This window comes from Saccostrea cucullata, unplaced genomic scaffold (assembly GCF_032062105.1).
Source record: "Saccostrea cucullata isolate Sc308-1 unplaced genomic scaffold, CSIRO_AGI_Scuc_v1 ctg60, whole genome shotgun sequence".
Taxonomy (NCBI): domain Eukaryota; kingdom Metazoa; phylum Mollusca; class Bivalvia; order Ostreida; family Ostreidae; genus Saccostrea; species Saccostrea cuccullata.
The window spans coordinates 337,881-359,246 of NW_026931414.1; the positions used below are offsets into that span (position 1 = coordinate 337,881).

The 21,366-nt window shown below is 33.3% G+C and overlaps 1 protein-coding gene across 3 annotated transcripts; it reads left to right on the forward strand.

Annotated features, from left to right (window-relative positions):
* The first annotated feature begins 1,202 nt into the window (after positions 1–1,202).
* LOC134232556 (myotubularin-related protein 4-like) lies at positions 1,203–20,049 on the forward strand. Of its 3 annotated transcripts, none has more exons than XM_062714540.1 (16): positions 1,203–1,364; positions 4,610–4,723; positions 5,164–5,456; positions 9,837–10,009; positions 11,077–11,179; positions 11,624–11,737; positions 11,868–12,061; positions 12,198–12,299; positions 12,414–12,525; positions 12,635–12,830; positions 13,021–13,206; positions 13,389–13,562; positions 14,917–15,855; positions 16,278–16,511; positions 17,130–17,314; positions 17,708–20,049. In XM_062714540.1, the coding sequence occupies exons 2-16, from the start codon at positions 4,709–4,711 to the stop codon at positions 17,892–17,894; spliced, it is 3,207 nt and encodes a 1,068-aa protein (XP_062570524.1). In that variant the 5' UTR covers positions 1,203–1,364; positions 4,610–4,708; the 3' UTR covers positions 17,895–20,049. The 3 variants fall into 3 exon arrangements, with proteins under 3 accessions (XP_062570524.1, XP_062570525.1, XP_062570526.1); XM_062714541.1 differs by lacking the exon at positions 1,203–1,364 and adding an exon at positions 3,773–3,791; XM_062714542.1 differs by lacking the exon at positions 1,203–1,364 and adding an exon at positions 4,316–4,335.
* Positions 20,050–21,366: the final 1,317 nt, after the last annotated feature.

Below are 21,366 nucleotides of genomic sequence, written 5' to 3' on the forward strand. Positions count from 1 at the left end.
CTTCACGTTGTGTTTATCATTCACGTTCATTTATTTGCCAAAAAATAAAATAAAGAAGAATTAAACTAAATAGTAAATAACGATCTAGTTTAAATTCTTTTATTTAATTTTGGCAAATAATTTAACGTGATTAACACAACATGAGCAAGCAGTTTTTACAATTTGGATCTTTTCTATGATATAAAAGACAAAAATAGGAAAAAGTAGACCCGCATAGAAAATTTTATAACGGCGAAAGATATTAAACAGATAAAGACAAGCTGAGTGATATGTCATTTTCCATTAATTAACATGATTAATGGTAAGGGTAAGGGTTAATTACGGTTAGATTTATAGGTTATAATTTTTAATACACATATTTATGTCTTATTTTGCAAAAAAGTGCTACCCCCTCCCTCGATCCGACGCATAACGACACAAACTTGAAATTTAAAAGAGAGAGAGACGCGGGCATTTTAATCTCAAATTGCTAGAAATACACGAAGACCACATTACTTTTTAATAACACAATAAATAATTTTTGTCGTGAAAATTTTCCCCAGATTTTTCGCTTATCAAAATATCCCGAATTTCAAACATGAGAACTTTGAGTACTCTATTATTGCTAAATTCACAATTTATACTGAAACCTGAAGCAAAACTCAAACTTTCTCTCTCTCTCCCACTCGATCTCTCTCTTTCTCATTAATAACAATGTATAAATTCACCAGTAAAAATAAAACAATCAGCAAAAATAATGTTTTTCACATTATCACATGATTTAATTAGAATTTTTCTTTTTATATCTTACATAGAAAAAACTAACGTTTTAATAGCAAAAAGGTTTTATTTATTTATTTATTTATTTATTTATTTATTTATTTATTTATTTATTTATTTATTTATTTATTTATTTATTTATTTATTTATTTATTTATTTATTTTACTTTTTGATTTTATTTTTTAATGTATCATTATTATTTTCCTAATTTTAGATCATTGTCAGTGCCGTAAATTAAATTTTTTTAACACTGAGTTACTCTTTTATCTTCTACAACTTTTGCTTTGCGTGAAAATAATTAATAATCGTGAAGATGTGCGAGGTTATTGTATCTTATATACATACTTAAATCATTTGGTCTTTTTTTAAAAAGCTGCAAACAATTTTCGGGGTAATTAGTGCGAGCGATGAAATACATCGACCTTATCATATGACCAGGAAAGTGACGTCACTAGTTGTTGACATTTTGCTCCGCCATTTTTATGACGATCACCGGGCAAGAAATAATACGTCTGGATGGTTTATTGAAATACAATTTATCCAAGGGTTTCCCAGAGCAGGGTCTGTGGATTTCCACAGAAGATAGGTCATTAATTCTTTAAAGGTAAGCAACTTTGCAAGGAGGCGTTTTCTGTGAAACATGTCGTGGCCTAGTTTTCATTTTGACAACGAATGACAAACACTTGACAAAAGTGTAAATAGATGGTGTTTATGTTTATCATTAGTATAAACATGCATCAATATTATGTAATGGTGACTACATCCACCGTGATTACTTATATCGAAGTGTATATAGTGAATAATAGGCCTAATGGAAATTGTTGTGATGATGCAAAATGCTTCAGCGTTGGATGTGTCACTGGTGATAAAGCATTTTAGTTAAATTATGTATATCTGCACGCTTTTTAGGTTTTGCAAAGGTTGTCTACCTTTGAAAAAAAATACAGGAAGGGTCAAGATCTCAGAATAATATTTTCATTTGATCATATTGCAAAGGGAAAAAAGGTGTTGACAAATAGTGAAACTTCAAAAATGATTCTGCCATGTGTCTACATTGCATGGGTAGCCAGGAAAAGAGTTGAATATCTGTATTCCTACAAATTTTCGTTTTTTAAGAGAATTTTTACTTTGTATGATAGAGGTTACCATGTTACACAGTGTCTATTCTAAAGTATCTCGCTGTGAACCTCTAGCATGCTGAGGTAAATAGTATCTGGAAGAATGCATATAAACACATCTTTATACAAAGCAGTTGACAAGGTCTTCAGTATAAAGCATATAAAATGCTAAAACAATTTTTTTCGAGACAGACATAAATGTTCATAGAAGTGTTTTTTAGTTTGTCTATAATATGTGTAGTCTGTATTTAGTATGTTTATCTTAGTTGTTTACCTGTAAAAAAACTTTTATGTTATGCTGCTCAATGAAAATTTCGGATACATGACTTTGACGATGTTGTCAATGAATATATTCAGGTGATTGTTGCTCTAAAATCTACTCTTGATAAGTAGTTTTATGTATGTAGCATGTATACCTTACTAGTTTATCATGTTTATATCAATAAACCAACTCTAAAATCTGTAATCAACAAATAAATCAGATATCTAAGTTGATTTAGATTATATGAATTTTTAAGACATTTGCACCAAAGGTATGGAATTAAGTTGAACACTTTGTTCCAGTGGTTTTACAATCAAAATTGATTAAGTAATGTAATACTATGGTATTTCCTCATTCATGATATTAAATGATATTTGCTAGGTAATGATAGTGTCCACGGATGAGATGATAATTTGATAGGCCTGCTGAAAAAGTTCATTGTAAGGTGAATCATAATAGTCAACAGTGTTCTGGTGGATTTTACTTAGTTTACTCACATGTGTTTGTATCACATTTTATTTTATTTATAGAAAAAAAAAACTTACCTCAACACATTGCAATTTATCATATGTTGTATATATTTTCTTTTTGAAATCAGTCTGAGACATTCTAATTTAAGCTTTACAAAAGCCAAAGCTAACCAAAGGAAAGAAAATTTCAAAAACCATGACTCTTTTTTGCATTGAGTACCCCTGACCTTGAATCTATTATCAGCAGCATATCTCATTATCTGTTGATGATGAAAACATGCATATTTTAACTTAAAGATTTCTAACCCGCATTTTTTATAATTTCCAAAATAGTCAATTTGGCCAGTGACTGGTCCTTAGGGAAAACACCTGCAGAGTTGAATTTCATCAGAAGTTGGAATGTTCTGAAATTGATGTACCCAGACCAGTATTTGTATTTTAGGGAATAGCAGTTGATATTCGTGTAATTGATGAAGTAGTGTTTGAATAGGTTGAGCAGTCAAACTTTTTACATGTTAGGAGATTTTCAGACATGCAAAAATTTAATACATCTGGTCTGTTAGGATTTTAAGAATAAAATCATACCAGAGCATCTAAAAATGACAGCACATATGTCAGATGCATGTTTCCATTGCATTAATTTGGGCAACATTGTGGATGAAGATTGAAGAATGTTATAAAATGCACTAAGCTGTTTGAATTTAGGGGGAGAAAGAAAAAGGCAAAGTGCTAAATCGGGTTGTATGCATATGATATGCCTCGTGTTAAATGTGTTAGTCTCGAATAAGCTTTGTCAGCATTTCCTTTTATACAGAAAACACATATTGTGTATTTCTGGTCAACAAAACTGTGTCCTAGTTAGACACAAGTACTTGAAAAATGAGTAAGAGTAATGTTTGTTAGTAAGCAACACAGTGTCATACAGTTTGACAATCTGTTCGGCAAAATGAAAGTAGTATAGGTGTCATGGGATTTCTGACTCTTATCATGTACATTATAAATGCATAGTTATATAGATATTATATTATAGATTTTAAACTTCCCTGATAGAGAACAGAACACTTATTGGAAAACCCTCTTGCCATCCTTTTATAGTTACATTTTCTGATACAGAGGAAAATATCTTATTGATTGGTATAAATATGCTTGAGTGGTAAGAGATTGTGATCTTGCAACTGATGGTAAAATAAAAATTCAACCACATTTTATGAAATTGTATTTCTAATAATTATACCTTTGATTGCTCAATACTGTTTAAAATTCTTTTCCTTAAAAAAAATCCAAAGATTTTTTGTGCTGTTTTTTGTTTACTGGAATGAACATGAATGGAATTGGTTTATATACAGTATATATGTTCTAGAATATACGCTTCTGGAATTTAATTTAGTACACTTAAACAATATTACAGACAATAGGTATATTTAAAGTACATTTAATATATTTATCTAATCTTGCCAAGGTTATTATCAGACAAGTGTGCTTTGCGCCTCAATACATGTATATTGTAGTGTTATTTTGATTTTTCCTGCAACAGCTTATCTGCCCAAAAAAGGAACATAATTATCATTTGTCAGCAAATGCAAACATTGAATTTCGGTCAACACTGCTTATTCGGCCTTGGAGAACTTGTCTAGATATATCTTTATGTGCAGACGTTACGTTTAGATATTGATTTACCTAGTGACTATGAATGAAGTTCAGCAAGGAGTAAAGGATTTAAACATGGTAAATGACACGTAGAAATAGTGCTGTATCGACAAAATCTTTGGGTTCGGTTTCTCACCTCCTCATACATGTAATTATACTATTGAATTGTGGAAAATTTCAAAATAGGCAACCATATTGTTTAAGGTTTATATTTATAAGACTGGAGTCGTAAAGAAATTTTAAGTTCATACTAGGTTTGACTTTGGTACAAATGATGATTCTTGTTTGGATAAGAAGAATAAGTTCAACAATTGACATATTACTTGTAAAGAACTGTTTTATTGCTTTATAGGAAGAACAGATACACAAGAAATTAGTAGAGTCCAAAAGAGAAGATCTTGGATAGTGATTGTGTTTGATTGGACGGTGCCATCAGCAATATATATGCCAAATGCATCTTAAAATGGTGAGTAATACATCTATTCTTCTTCACGTAAGTTAAAAAAGAAAAAGAAATTGTTGTAGACTAGATTTAATAGCAGGACATATTTCTGACGCATTTTCATTATCAGTACTAAGTTAGAGAACAACTTGAAAACCTATTCTAGACCACTGTTGTGACTGCCTACTACCTTCTGTCATAAATACACACTTATTTGTGTCAATAAAATACTTCATAGCTATCTGTCTTCTTGTTAATAGTAGTAACAGGTGTCTGCATTTACATACAGTTTATTAACATCAGTCATAGTAGGTGTTTAGATGTCTTTATAATTAAGAAAACATAATTTTATTAATGAAAGGAGATTTTCAAGCACATCATCATGGATTGCATGAATTACAAAAAAAAAATTACATGGTAATCATGTAAAGAGATTGACATAACTTCACTTTCTCTCTGTACAGGCATATGCTGATGAACCGACTAGTCTGGAGTGCATCAACAAGTCGGACTTGTTCCCCAAAAAGAAGCTGGTACGGGAGGATGACTCCCTACAGGTCCCCACCCCCCTCCTTCCTGGAGAAGCCGCAGAGTTCCTGGGGAAAACAACCGACGGGGTTATTGTCCTCTCCAATTATCGGCTGCTAATAACTTTCAAGGCGTCGTTTGTCAATGTTCCAATCGGAATGATTGATTCAGTGGAGAGGACAGACATCTTTTTCCTGAACATCTACTGTAAAGACGCTACAGTGGCAAGGTTAGGCATATCAAGATCTATTATAAATTAAGATTAGTAGTAAGATACATTTCACTGGTAGGCAGGCTTACATTTAATCAATGTTGCAAAGACAAAGATGTTACTTTATTCTCACATTCTCAAAGTGTTGAAATTTAAAGTCTGATTTATATTGTGAAGAATAAGTCAATATGTATAAACATGAAAAGGATTGAATTGAAAACATTTAAGGGAAATCTGGCTAATTTCGTGGTATGTATTTAGATAATACACACTCATCTCCATTGAAAGTAAACAAACATCCTGGGTAAATACAGCATTTAATATTTATCTATACATGAAATAAGGAAACACTTGACATTGTCTAGCCTGTTATGGATAGGCATATAAAGAGAAAAACCTTTGTAGCTTATCTTATGGATATTTAATATTGTAGTTTCAATTTCTTTTTGAAGTGTCCCAAAGTAGAAAAATGTCATCCATTGACAATAGAGAAAGATTACGTAATTTTAGGTGAAAAAAGTTATCATTGGGGCTGAGTCATTGTAGTCGTACATACTTTATATAGAAGTGTAAGGAGTAAACTGATCGATAGGATGATGTAATGTCTTGTCAGCAGTGTCTAACTTAGACAGGGGACAGTGTGGGTATATTGTGCTGAGGGCAACAGATGGTCTGCTAGATCGGGAAAGATAAGCTTATGTATATAATGACAAAACATGGACTAGTTTCTTTATTTTACAGCTGTTAAGCAGAAAGAAAAGTTTTATGTGGCTTTGATTTAAGGGTCATTAGGTTTTGAGTGCCTTAGACAATACATGTACATATATAGTCCTTCAACCTTGTTCTTGCTATAATAATTAGCAAAATGAAGTGTCATCAAGATATACCTACAGGCTTTCATAGACAAATTTTTCCAGAACATTATTTTCCAAGTCATGCATGCCTAATGCCTAGTCAGTGTTTTTTTGCTATTCATCATTTTTATAAGATACATGTAGGGTTTATACTGTATAAGGGATAGTGCCCCCAGAGTGATTGTTGTACTGAGGAGAAATCAATATGTCTGTCTGCACAGTCTTATGTACTAACTATAAAACTGCCATGTAATCCAAATTGATTCTTGCCTTAAATGGAAAACTAGATTGTATTAAGTTTAGCAGAAGATAGATTTAAAAAAAAAAAAACAACTGATCATATTTCATGGATATTAATGGGTTTCAAAGGTTATGTTCTAAAGGGAAATAAATGTGCTGACACACCTTTTAATTTTATTAGAAAATTATCCCACCTCTTATCAGGTTTCTTTCTCATCTGCTATAACTCTATTTAAAAGAAATTTTTGTGCCATTTTTGATTTTGATTCAAATGTTTTATTATGTGTATGTAATTATTGTATTTACTTATCTAAATAAGGAAATAGCATAATAGAACTCGTGTCCTACCAACCAAAGTATAAGTATAAGGATGTTTTCTTCTTCTATTATCATAATATATAGATGGGAGTACAATTATCAGTTGGAATTACTTAATCTAAATAAGGAAATGAAACTCTTGCCCTATCAAAGTTTATGTATATATCAAGGATGTTTTGAACACTTCTTCTAACATATAATTGATCCCAACAATATATAATAATATATACACAATGCACTAATTCAGAAGAACAATTATTGATCAAATGTTATTAACTTCAAGGTGTTAAAACTACATATCGATGTCTTTTATTGGCTGTAGCATACTGGTATATATTTTACATGTCAAACAAATAGAAAATAGACATTTTTGTTTTAAAACATATTAAAATAAATACAACTTACATATATATGCTGAAATTAAAAATTCGATAATTATGTATGTGTGTCAAATATAATCATGCACTCTTACTGACAGTAAAGTTACTTATGAAAGGGACTACAAATTATAGGTCTAATGGTATGCATACTGATGCAATAATATTCCTGGATATGTTGATGCACCAATAACTACAGCCTTTCATATAGTATGAAAAATTGGAAAAATAAGTATTATATTTCACCTATAAGTAATCTGTAGGTTTATTTAACAAAATGCAATTGTAGAAGTGATACATTTTCATAAAATTTTTCTTAGTATTACAAAATTTCTTAGTATTACAAAATTCCATGATTATGGTGAAATGTATGTGGGAGTTCTTAAAGAAATTAAATTTGATCTTGACATTTATTATACCATAATTTCCTCTCCTTTTTTCATATTTTTGTTTTGCTAAATTAAATAATAAATCTTGATATTTAGCTCACCTCAACGAAGTTGGGGGAGCTTATGTAATACCCACGGCGTCGGCATCCCAGGTTAAGGTTAAGTTTTTTGGAGCAGTTTTCTTTTTAAGTACTTCTGTGTCCTATATTAATTAGACATGCATGGAAGATGCTTCTAGTGTGTTTCATTGTACCAGTCAAGATTCAGATGCTGCAATTTCAGCAAAGGAATGGCCAGGTTAATGTTTTTGGAGAAAGTCAACATTTTTGGTGCAGTTTTTGGTGTAGGTGTCATTTCCAAGGAACTATAAGCCCTATGTTGACCAAACTTACATGGATGATACATCTAAGGTTGTACACTACCAGGCTTGCTTCGGATGCTGAATCTGACTTACATTTTCCAGTTGAGTGAACAGGTTAATGTTTTTGGTGCAGGTCTCATTTCCAAGTAACTATAAGCCCTATGTTGACTTATATGGATGATACATCTAAGGATGTACACTACCAGACTTGCTTCGGATGCTGAATCTGACCTACATTTTCCGGTTGAGTGAACAGGTTAATGTTTTTTAATTTCCAAGTAACTATAAGCCCTATGTTGACCAAACTTACACAGATGATACATCTAAGGATGTACACTCTCTCTGCTGAATCTTACACCGGTTGAGTGAACAGGTTAATGTTTTTGGTGCAGGTCTCTCTCATTACCAAGTTAACTATAAGACCTATGTTGACCAAACTTGCATGGATGATACATAAGGATGCACCTTACCAGGCTTGCTTCAGATGCTGAATCTGACCTACATTTTCCAGTTGAGTGAACAGGTTAAAGTTTTTGGTGCAGGTTTCATTTCCAAGATACTATGAGCCCTATAATGACCAAACTTGCATGGATGGTATATCTTAGGATGCATACTACTAAACTTGCTTCGGATGCTGAATCTGACATGCATTTTCTGGATGAGCAGCTCTGAACATGCAAAAAAGTTTTTCCCAAAAGAAAGGTGTAAATTTCCCAATTTCCATAGCAAAATATGAATTAAAAAATAAAAGTCCATGAAACTTAATCGCAAAAAAAAACAAACAACAAACAACATGTTTGCAAATGAAAGTGAAACCGTACTACTATTTTATTAGTTTGCGCCAAATGCATAATGACCAAACAAAAATGTGTACTTACATGGATGATGCACATCTTCAAAAAGAGACATTTCATTTCAACATATGTGACCGCTGCACTCGGGGAGGGTGGCAAGGGTCCACTTGGTAAACAAAGTAGTGATCGAGAGCACCCTACTGCACCCACGTGCACACCTGGCCTCAACACTGGGTCACGCAGTAACCAAGAGACATGGTTACTGTCCTTGACATGGATTTGTCAAGGAGTAACACATAAGATAAATTGTCTTTACAGTCTTTATTAAAGGAATAATTTGTACATTATTTACAATCCAAGACTGGGTCTGCCAGCTGCTTGCTCTAGCCCTAGCTCCTAACTCTCTTACTGCTAAACTACCAGATTATCTCTTTTCTTTGTTTGATAAAAAATCTAATCTTAGCCTTAAGGTAAATTGAGTGATTATTTGATTTACTCAAGATTCTTTGACATCTGTACAATAGATTTATATGGCCAGGTAAAGTGTTAATTACTGTGACACCTATACTGTCTTCAGGGTCACAAAAGATAATTGCACAGGGGATTAACTAAATTGACTTCAAAGACTAGATAAACAATGTACTAGATGTAGTATTTACAAGCCATCTGCTTAACTTAAAGCTATAAGGAAATTTGTATCAATTAAATGCTACAATGAATAAAATAGAAAACTGTAGTTTAAATAGAAATCTAAATATTGTAATATTCAAAAATATCAAATATAAATTACGTAAGACCCCTAACTCTCTGGTTAGTGGCTATACATACTACAAGACTTGCTTCGGATGCTGAATCTGCAGGGTTCTCCACATTTGAAAATTTCATAAAACTTCATGCACGTATCGATAAAGAAATTTTTATGTTTCACTATTCTATAACCCTGGATGGGGCGTTTATGACCTATGGAAGTACTTCTAGTTAAATTTGGTTTAAATGTAGTTTATATTACATGTATATTCTCTTTTTTTTAGGGTAACTAGATTGAACATTCTTTCAAATTTTCAGGTGTGGCTTCAGTGACAATGATGCTTGTCAGGCCTGGTTTCTGCGGATCTCTGCTAAATTGAACGCTCCCAAACAGCTCAATGAGTTTTTTGCCTTCACTTTTCACGCTTGGTGCCAAGACCGTAACCCTGGATCAACAGAACCAGAAAACTGCTTTCAGCTGTGCCAAAAAGGTAGATAAAGTTGACAAGTCCTTTGTGGATGAAGAAAAATTCAGTGTGAAATAGTCTATGAAAAACAGATATGTTATGAAAAGGTCCAATTTCATATCCTTAGAATTCCAATGTTCTTTAACATGTTTAAATAGATATTCTTTTGTTGGTAATTTGTTTGGATTTATACTTGCATGTTGAATTAAGTTGTAGTTTTTTGGGGGAAAAAAGTTGTGGTGGCTAGAAGAATAAAAACATTCCATTGTGTTTCTCACTATTTAGGCCATTTTGTTGTAAGAGAGGTAGAAGTCATAAGAACAGCATATTTGAAACAGTTGCTTATTACCAAGTAATACGACAAGATCATTTGGAAAATTATCATATTGAATAATGTCTTACAGCCTCCTAAAATCATTGAATTTCAGCATCATTGTTAAATTTCTATAAACCCTATCTTAACTATATACATGCAAGGGTGAGGCATCTATAGTAATACACCAGCAATCTTGCTTTAGATGTACATTTTCCAGAAAATTGAACAGGTAAATTTATGACCCTGGCCCTAGTAGTGTTAGAACCTTGCAGGGAGTGAAAAACATCATTCATGTGCTGTTTGTTTTTGTTCTGGCAGTTTAAGCAGGTTGTGTTGACCTCAATATGCATGCAATTGACTGATGTGTAGTAAGTTGTGGAATAATTTTGTCACTCTAGTTTACCTGTCGGGGTTGTATTGGCATTCATTCTCTGTAAACAAATGGGCAGTTTGTCATAAATTTTATCTTATCTTTTATATGCACTCTTAAGCTCTAACTTGTTACATAGTATTTTAAAGTGCTATATTTGCAAACTGACTTCTGCACAATTTATAATCCATAAAACGTGAATTCTACTGAATGCATAATATAAGATTAACCTTGTGTTACTTGAGTTGAAGGAAAATATGAATTTGTTATTATTATGTATAACAAGTAAAACAAAAAGATTTGTGTTAAATATTAAAATTTGGGGAATAAAAAATTAATTTGCCCATGATACAAGAAAATTAAATGATATAAATATCTATAAATGGTATTGCATTTTCTTTACAGATGAGAGCTGCACATACAGCTTTGGGAAGGAGGTAGAGAGACAGAAATTTGATTTAAAGAGTGGTAAAGCTTGGAGAATCACTTACATCAATGAAGACTTTAAGTATGTGGAATGATGAACTGCATGTCAAAGAAACTAAAATTCCTTGCACTGTCACTGTTAAAGGTGATCAGTGACGTAAATAAAGATGACCTCTCTTGGCTTTATTTGGTTACATATCTTTCAAACAATCCATTAACGTGCAATTTTATCTTTTTTTCATGATTCAGAACACTAGACATATTAAATTACCTGTAAATCAAAATGCATTTTTTTTATTTTGGGACATTGTAACATATTAAATTCTTAATTCTATGCATTATTTTGAGAGTGCACTATATTTATTTTCATTATATGAAAAATGTATATTGTAAAGTGAACATTATTTTTTATGCCAGTACTTCCAAACTTGATGAATGTACAAAATATATCTTAGTGGCTGATTTTGAAATGTCCTTAAATTTAACCCAGCTAGACATTAAATAATTCTGCCTAATTCTTCTACAGTCTCTGTCCAACATACCCTAAGAATCACATTGTGCCAGCCAGTATCACAGATGAAGACATCAAAAGTTCAGCTGGGTTCCGTGCTCTGAAACGGTTTCCTTCTGTAGTATGGAGGTAAAAAAAAATTAAGATTGGAAAAGGAAGCTATGAAATATTTTAAAGAGTTGGGAAAATCCGAAAAGAAAAATAATAATAATCTGAGCATTCTGTTCAAAACAGATAAAAATATGTGAAATGTTTACAGAAACCAAAGAAATGGTGCAGTCCTTGTAAGATGTAGCCAGCCAGAGATAGGATTCTTTAATTGGAGAAACACACAGGATGAGAACCTGATGAAAGCTTACATTGATGCTTGTCAACAGAATCCAGGGAAGAGTCAGAAGAAACTGCCTGTCAGTGAGGATTCCAGTGGCTCAGAATCTGGGTCACAGAGTGGGGGTAAGGATTATACATTCATTAATTTATCTCGTATATGTCACTGTTAATGATTTGAATGTCAGTTGTTTTGGGTAATTTCAGACTAAAATGTTTCATTAATACGACATTTATGATATATATATTTTTCTGTGTTTAGATGACCTAGATGAAGCAGATAAGAAAGTTGTGATCATTGACTGTAGATCTTATCGAGCATCCATGGCAAACAGACTGAAAGGGGGAGGAGTAGAGTGTGTAGGTTAGTGAACAAAATCTATAAAGTTTTACATCTTAGACTGGTAGCCTGTGGAGGCTAAGCTACTTGTTCATTTTGTAGAATATTTCCTTAATGCCATATATTACTTTTATTTAGAGTATTACACATCCTGTGAGATCCAGTTCATGAATCTGGACAACATCCATGCCATAAGAAAAGCATTCACACAGTTACGACAACACTGCAGTACAGCTTCTGATCAGCTCAAGTAAGCTTTCATTTAACATGTTTGAATAGAAATGAAGATAAATCTCAAAGGGAATTGTCATGATTGTTGATTGTGTATCTTTATGTAATTCTTTAACGTCCTTTTGTAGCTGGCTGTCTGGATTGGAGGGAACAAAGTGGATGACGTACCTGTCTAACCTGTTGAGGACGGCCAGTCTGGTGGTGAATGTGATGAGTAAGGAGGGCAGGTCGGTGGTGGTCCATTGCTCAGACGGCTGGGACAGAACTTCTCAGATTGTGGCTCTAGCAGAGCTGATGATGGATCCTTATTACAGAACAATTGAGGTACATCCAATATAAAATGTCTTTTCACCCTTGTAAAAGATTAAAGGCAAGGGTACTTTGTGTAATATTTTTTATCATTTGAATTTTTTATATTTTGCTGGTTTAAAAATTGATATTTTATGCTCATTGTGTTACTTGAGTAGACTTTAAAGGGGCTGTGTTTTTAAAATTTTTGTTGATTATTTTGCAGGGCTTTCAAGTACTGGTGGAGAGGGAGTGGTTAGAATTTGGCCACAAGTTTGGAGACAGATGTGGTAATGGTGTAAACTGTGAAGATCCTAATGAGCGGTCACCAGTTTTCCTGCAATGGCTTGACTGTGTATATCAGCTTTACAAACAGTTCCCTTGTGCATTCCAGTTCAATGAAGCATATCTGGTAATTGATACACAGAGATCTGATACATCCTCATGCTTTTTGATGAAGAATATATGGAAACTTAAATTCTGATCCATAGTGATTATCCAAGTGTGCAAGGCCTGAAATAAAAATACAGTTCAGTTTTTTGTTTAGCATAAAAAAACATTCTTTATAAAATTATAACTCTTTTTTTGAAATAGATTAAATTGGTTCAGCATACCTATTCCCACTTGTTTGGCACATTCTTGTGTAACACAGTCCAGGACAGATTGAAAGGAGAATTGTCAGTACAGACTTCCTCTGTGTGGTCCCTTCTTCATCCCAGTAACACCCACTTCTACAATCACCTGTACAGACCTAATGTAGATCAACAGGTAAGTGGTCTCTTCTTCATCCCAGTAACACCCACTTCTACAATCACCTGTATAGACCTAATGTAGATCAACAGGTAAGTGGTCTCTTCTTCATCCCAGTAACACCCACTTCTACAATCACCTGTACAGACCTAATGTAGATCAACAGGTAAGTGGTCTCTTCTTCATCCCAGTAACACCCACTTCTACAATCACCTGTATAGACCTAATGTAGATCAACAGGTAAGTGGTCTCTTCTTCATCCCAGTAACACCCACTTCTACAATCACCTGTACAGACCTAATGTAGATCAACAGGTAAGTGGTCTCTTCTTCATCCCAGTAACACTCACTTCTACAATCACCTGTATAGACCTAATGTAGATCAACAGGTAAGTGGTCTCTTCTTCATCCCAGTAACACCCACTTCTACAATCACCTGTACAGACCTAATGTAGATCAACAGGTAAGTGGTCCCTTCTTCATCCCAGTAACACTCACTTCTACAATCACCTGTACAGACCTAATGTAGATCAACAGGTAAGTGGTCCCTTCTTCATCCCAGTAACACTCACTTCTACAATCACCTGTACAGACCTAATGTAGATCAACAGGTAAGTGGTCCCTTCTTCATCCCAGTAACACCCACTTCTACAATCACTTGTATAGACCTAATGTAGATCAACAGGTAAGTGGTCTCTTCTTCATCCCAGTAACACTCACTTCTACAATCACCTGTATAGACCTAATGTAGATCAACAGGTAAGTGGTCTCTTCTTCATCCCAGTAACACCCACTTCTACAATCACTTGTATAGACCTAATGTAGATCAACAGGTAAGTGGTCTCTTCTTCATCCCAGTAACACCCACTTCTACAATCACTTGTATAGACCTAATGTAGATCAACAGGTAAGTGGTCTCTTCTTCATCCCAGTAACACCCACTTCTACAATCACCTGTATAGACCTAATGTAGATCAACAGGTAAGTGGTCTCTTCTTCATCCCAGTAACACCCACTTCTACAATCACCTGTACAGACCTAATGTAGATCAACAGGTAGGAAAGAAAATTGTATTGCATAATATATTCACCAATGACTGAATGAATGTTGTATTCTTATTTTAAGTAGTTAAACAATATGCTGTTACATATATAAGTGAAATCTAATGCTTATTGTTAATGAAATAATTGATAGATATCTTGTCATGAAACATTTTTAAGAAAGAAAAGAATATCATAGGTACAAAAAATCTAATCCAATTGTTTTAATGTTTATGAATCAATCGATAAAAAAGATAGGTCTGTTGTTTGCCAAACATAATGCTAACACATAAACTTAGCCACTTAATGAAGACATCTGGCAATATTTTTCAGGTGTTGAGGCCAAAATTTGATGTACGAGGTTTGGCTTTGTGGACATCAGTTTACTTTTCCAATTACTCATGTTCAACTGACCTCAAAGACTTGGGATGTGATCAGCCAGAGATACAGCAGGAGACGACTTGTGGTAACTTACAGAAAACACGGTCCTGTGAGAATCTGGCAGGCTCAACACAGGAAGCCATCAGTAGTCCCAGTCGACGCAAGAGTGACCCCAGCATTACGTTAGATAACTTTGACCCTTCTCTTCTGACAAAAGACTGTGATAAAACTTCTAGCAATACTTGTGTTTCCAATGGAACTGTTGTGTCAGAGGATAGCCATATTGATAGTGAAAAGGACAGTAAAACATTGATTGATAATGGTCAGAATGGAGACATTTCTGTGAACGGATTAGTTACTAATGGATTAAATGGCCACTGTAGTGATTTAGAAGAAAATTTAACAAATGGAAAGAATGAAAATCATAGGGAAAATGGTGCAGAAAGTCCAGAAGAAAATGGTTTGGTGAGTGAACAGTGTAATGGAAATTCTCGCTTTCATCAGGAGGTAGATGTTCCATCAACAAGTCAAAATATCGAATGTTCAACAGACACCCTTACTGACACTGAGGGCAAACCTAGTGAAAAATGTGAACTTCAAATAAATGGTTCAAAACTGGAACCCAAATTAAGCCTGGAACAAATAAAAACACTAGAAAAGAGTGCGAGTATCAGCACCAGCACTAGTGACATATCCAATTCTAGTGTGGATTTGAAACTTCCAGTGGACAATGTGTACAGTATTCATCGCTATCTTTATCGATCAACACCTCTTAGACTGAGCTGCAATTCCAATGGATCAATCCAGTCCAGAAGTACATACAAGACTTCTCCTACCACGCCAGCAAATTCACGGAGTTCTACTTGCCCTCCAACACCAGCTACTGACAAGGTTAGATTTCTTTAAAAAAACTAAGGTTGAAACAAATTTGAACACTTGGAAAGAAAACAAGGAACCAGTTTTAGACTCAGTACTTAATAGTGAATATATTGAGTATAGTGCTGAATTTTTTTTTGAAAATTCCCCAAGGCCTATTTAATAGCATGATGATTACTAAAAAAATAGCGTTCATCACAATAACATTAGACATTGTTAGAACAGAAAAATTGTGAACATGTATCACGATGCCAATAGCACTGCATCACTCAAAATTCCATTTATTTTTTTGTTACTTTTTGATTTTAAATTGTAAAAAGAAAAGTTTGAAATGTGTTTACAAGAAATTACTTCTTTTATATTATGAGCAGAATGTAGCTGTAAAAATCACCCAATAAAAAAATGTAGCATATTCAAATTTAATGCTTATTTTGCAGTCCATTGATTCCCAGTTTGGTAACAAAATGGGGCGTCTTAGTCGACATTTAGATGCAGATGGACTCACGACTTTTAGTGATCCAGTCCAGCAAGGCATCCAGAAAATAAAGGAAGATTATGAACGAGAAATTCAGATGATCCGATCTCACCTGGCTGCGGCCAATGCAGCTCTTCTTCAGCACGCATCTGCTTGCAGTGGGGGAGTTAGATGCATTTTAGATAAAGAAGAAATGGTAATTTACAGTGATACACATCTTAAATTTGTAAGAAATATGTATTCAATAAATAAGACATCCTAAACACTTCAAGTTAAACTGCTTACCAAATGATAATTTACATAGAATATCACTGGATAGACATGCAAGTGAAGGGTTCTACTTCTACTTCTACCAGTAAATGGCCTCCGTCAATTAGTTGACTATTACGCCACCAGGTGTGCGCATGTTTAAAAAAGATTTTTAAAAAATGTAACAATTGTGACTGTCTATTTACAAGTGAGTTTAAAAAAGAATTATTTGACTGGTGACCTATCGACAGAGATGAGCCTTGAAACAGTCAAGGCTCGGAGCCATCACGGTAGAGGTGGGTAGGGCATTCCACTCCTGGGGGGGGGGGGGGTAGAATGATTCCTTCCTCACTGATTAATGTTAATCATTAATATGTGTGCTCTTATCAGTTCATCACTCTAAATGTATTAGTAATTTATGTCATTGGAACACTTGAGTCTAGATAGATGATATCAGTTGATTATACATGTATTTGTTATAAAAGATTTGTCAGGGGATAGATATCACACCTACATGTATGTCTTTAATTTTGAGAAATTCAGAGCATGTTTCAAATTTTTGCAGCTTCTCTCGCCAGACGTGAATGGGGATTTTAACTCTTTAGGAAGTAATGCGGCATCAGATGTCAGCTGGGAAAACATTGACGAGAGCGAGTCCAAGATGATTCGCTGGGTGCCAGATCACGCTGTCACTCACTGTGCTGAGTGTGAGGCTGGCTTCAGCTTACTAGTCAGAAAACATCACTGCAGGTGTGTTCTCCACTGATCACTGTTTTCATATATATGAAGTGAATTGAGTTGTTCTAATACTAGTTGTAATAATCATGTAAATGGTTACAGGATTTTACATTGCAGTTGACATGAATTTGATGAAGTAAGATTAACTGAATTGTTAAAGATGAATGCAAACTTACCTGATTTGCTTTAATAAATTTATCAATTGTTGAATTGTTATGGATCATGTTTTATGTTTGTGTGTTTGAATGCCTGAATTAAGAGACTGAAAACCACATAGCATTGTTAAGTATTAACACCAAAAATCCAAATTTTAAGAGCAATACCTTTTCTGTATGCTTAAAGCATTTAAATGTCAAGTAGTCTTTGGAATAAAGACAATATTTGATACATGTTACATCTTTTTAGGAACTGTGGAAATATCTTCTGTGGGAATTGTTCCGAGAACTTCATCACAATCCCTCAACAGAATTTGATGACACCAGAACGAGTGTGTAATCGCTGCTTCAGTCACCATCAGATGATGTCAAAACATGCATGGACGGCCAACGGAGTCGTGGATGAACGACCTCTGGCTTATGCGGCTTCAAACTAGGGCTTCTACATTTGTTTTCTGTTAAATGTGTGCATAAATGTATGGTGAAAATTGTTATGTCAAACATACATGTTTTCTCTTGCTGAATGAATTCTTTGTTATTTAATGCTAATTATGTGAGACTGATTTTCTGTACATTTGTCTTTGTTTATAGGTCATGATTCTTTTTCATTTGTCAATCTTTTTCCATTCTGTATTTTCTTACCATTCTCTGTCATCAATAAACTATTTTGGTACAGATTTTTGTATGTAAATGGAAAAATTGTCTATAACGAACAACAAACTATAAAAAAAAAATGACATACAAGACCCATAAGTTACCCTTAAAGCTTTTATAATTTGGTGTATTTAACAAACACATGGCCCAGTATTGCTGAGAAAAAATTAAGGGAGAATATTTGATTTGAACTTTGTTTTGATTGATTAAAGCTCAGAAATGATCTCAAGTACTGTTGATTTCTGTTAATTATAAATACTCATGTGGAAAAGCAAGCTTGTGATGGTTAGTTGTTAAGTTCTGATGTACATGGATTCGAGATGTATAAATATGTGCAGTACACACTGAAAAAGAAAGCACTTACATATATAGAGAAAGTAAAACTGTTTGTCACATTCTATTATTTACAGGTTTGTATTTTGAACTAAACTTTTTCAAAAAAAGTAGATATTAAGAAATTAGGGATAAATAAAAATGAGTTCATTTACATGTATTTGGGTATGATAACCAAGAATCAAGAATTCAAGTGCAATTATAAAACTTCTAAACACTTAATAAACAGTAAATGGCCCAGTGTTCCTCTTCATTCTTGAATTGTTTGACACCATTATACCAAAAGGATCTTTCTACCCTTCAGATATAATCATATATAATAGATTTTTCTGCTTTTGTGTACATATGTTCATATTTTTTTGAATATTTTTTGTTTGGTTGATAGTGCTACATTTCATTTCATGACACCATTAAGATGTGGATTAGGTCATCTGTTACATTTTGTCACATTTTATTTCATTATGGCGGGAATGTGATTCTCATTGTGAAATTTAGGAACAATTTCCTGACGATAATTCCAAAGATCTACAAAATTTTATGATAGGGCTTTGAAGAAGGATTTATACCTGTTAGTAGTAGGTAGAATTTGGTTTTGTAACATGACATTCAGTGGTCATCTATCTCTCAATATAAATAGAGATACTAAATTAAAAATATTTTTAATTTTCGAACAACAAAATTTGAAAACAATGACATTTTCCCATAAATTAAGATAAATTTGGAAAAACGAAAGAATATCTGCAGAAATATTGAAAATGGTGAGATTTACATGTACATTTAAGTTTAGACCCTGGATTTTCTGTATTAATGTCTGGTTGAGACCAAATAAATAGATGCCATTTTTATTGTTGAAGTTTAGAGGAGTTCATTTCATCAAGTATTATGTACATGTAAAGGAATAAATGTACTGTTAATTTAGATATTATTAAATAATTATTTTTTCTACATTGAATTGTTATTATAACTATACAGTTATATTGTTAAAAGTCATTTTTTCATGTTTTTGTTCATTTATTTTTCAGTAAAGTAACTTAAAATTTAATCTTTAAAAATCCCTTTAAATACATATACTTCTCGTGTCACTTTGTAATTATAACAAATTTACATTTTAAACAATAGAAATGAAATGTGTCATTTTAAAAGTAAAAGAATGCATATTTTGTGTACATTAGGTAATAATGTTTCCGCTGTAAACATGTGCATGTATTGTACTAGGGCTGCTCAAAGTGTAAAAGAAAATGATAAGGATCAGGTCATAAATCGAAGTATTTATAACACCTCTGATATAATTTGAATATGTATATATACCTGTACATGTATTTCATGAAAAGGATTCATAAAATATTTGTATATTTTGGTATAATCGCATGTTCTTGAGAAAATTCATTATGTTTTATGGAAATTAATGTAAATTACTACTGAAAAAGATTTGGAGAAAGATTATTTTTAATTTGTAAAATGCACTCTGTAACATTTTGCTTTCACACATTTTCTGATCTTTTTTGGTGCTTGATTTGCTAAAGACTCTTTTCAAAGCTATGTATGATCTTCTCAGTTGTATGTTCTGCGTAAAGCAAACTGTCATAAAACATTTAAAGGGAAAAATATTGTTCGTTTTATTAAAGGAAAGGAATGGCTTCCTTTGTCAAAATATCATAGCCCTGTTGTAGAGTCGTCTGCTTTGTGCAATGGTTAGAGCGTCTGCTCTAGAGTTGTGAGGTAAGGAGTTGATCCTTATGTCATTGGTTCGAATCCCACTATTGGACATGGAGACTGGTCTTTGGATGAGACCTTATAAACCAAGGTTCCATGTCCCAGAAGGTGTTTGCAAAAAAGATCTCTCACTGTTCAATGGCCCTGAGTGCCGTGAATAGGACAAAATTTGAAGCACCGGCAAGTGGTGGCGTCTCCATATTAGTGAAAATAATCTGGAGAGAGACGTTCACAACAAACAAACAAAAATCACCTTTTTTACAGGACGTTGGGCTTGGCTTGTTTTGGCAGTCATAATTATACAGAATGACTTCTGTTGATTGCTGTGCCTGATATATGAAACAATGCAAAAACACTCAAAGGTTCCTGATGCCTGTTGAATACTCAGCTTTGAAACCAGTTCGTACCAATTTTGGGGTGCAGCATATGTGGATGAAGGGAAACAGTGTCTCTCCCCCTATGACCAAAAGGAAGCTGTCAGAATCTTGAAAATATTGAAAATTCATTACGATTTAGATCTTTACTTGAAGGTACTTAGAAGACACATGTTCTTCGCGTCCAAATTTTCTTCATATCTTACCAAATAAATCTGATTTTGACTATATACATATGATTTACGGGTCCTTTAATATACCTGTTTTGATTATTGATGGAAATAAGGACAATTTTCAAATACTTAGCCAAACCAATGTTTTCAGTTTATAACCGGTGTAATATATGCCAAGACTCTGATAGCAACCGTAACTTTAAAAAAATCGTGTTTTGTCCAAAAATCTATTTTAAAGTACGCGTTTTGAATATTTTGAATCATTTCTAAATTTATTTTAGATCCATGCATCTTCACATACCAAAATAAACACAATCTGAATAATAGATGATTGAAAAAGGCATGAAAACTGGGAATATGTTGACTTGAGATTTGTTACAGGCTGTGGAAATTTTACTATTAAATTCTAAATTATTAGAAGACATTATTCTGCAAAATACACATGGCAACAATATAGAAATGCCTTACTTGTTCGGTGCGCCTGGACTTTTCAGAAACTTGATTGATTTGGTGTCACGATTTATCAGTTTAACAACTTGTTCTAAGAGTCTCCAACATATTTATTTCTGTTAGCAGACGTACAATTTTCAGATAGAAACCTTGAACGCTATTTTGTTCCGATAGCAACCGTCTAAGTATTACACCATGATATACTACGAAAA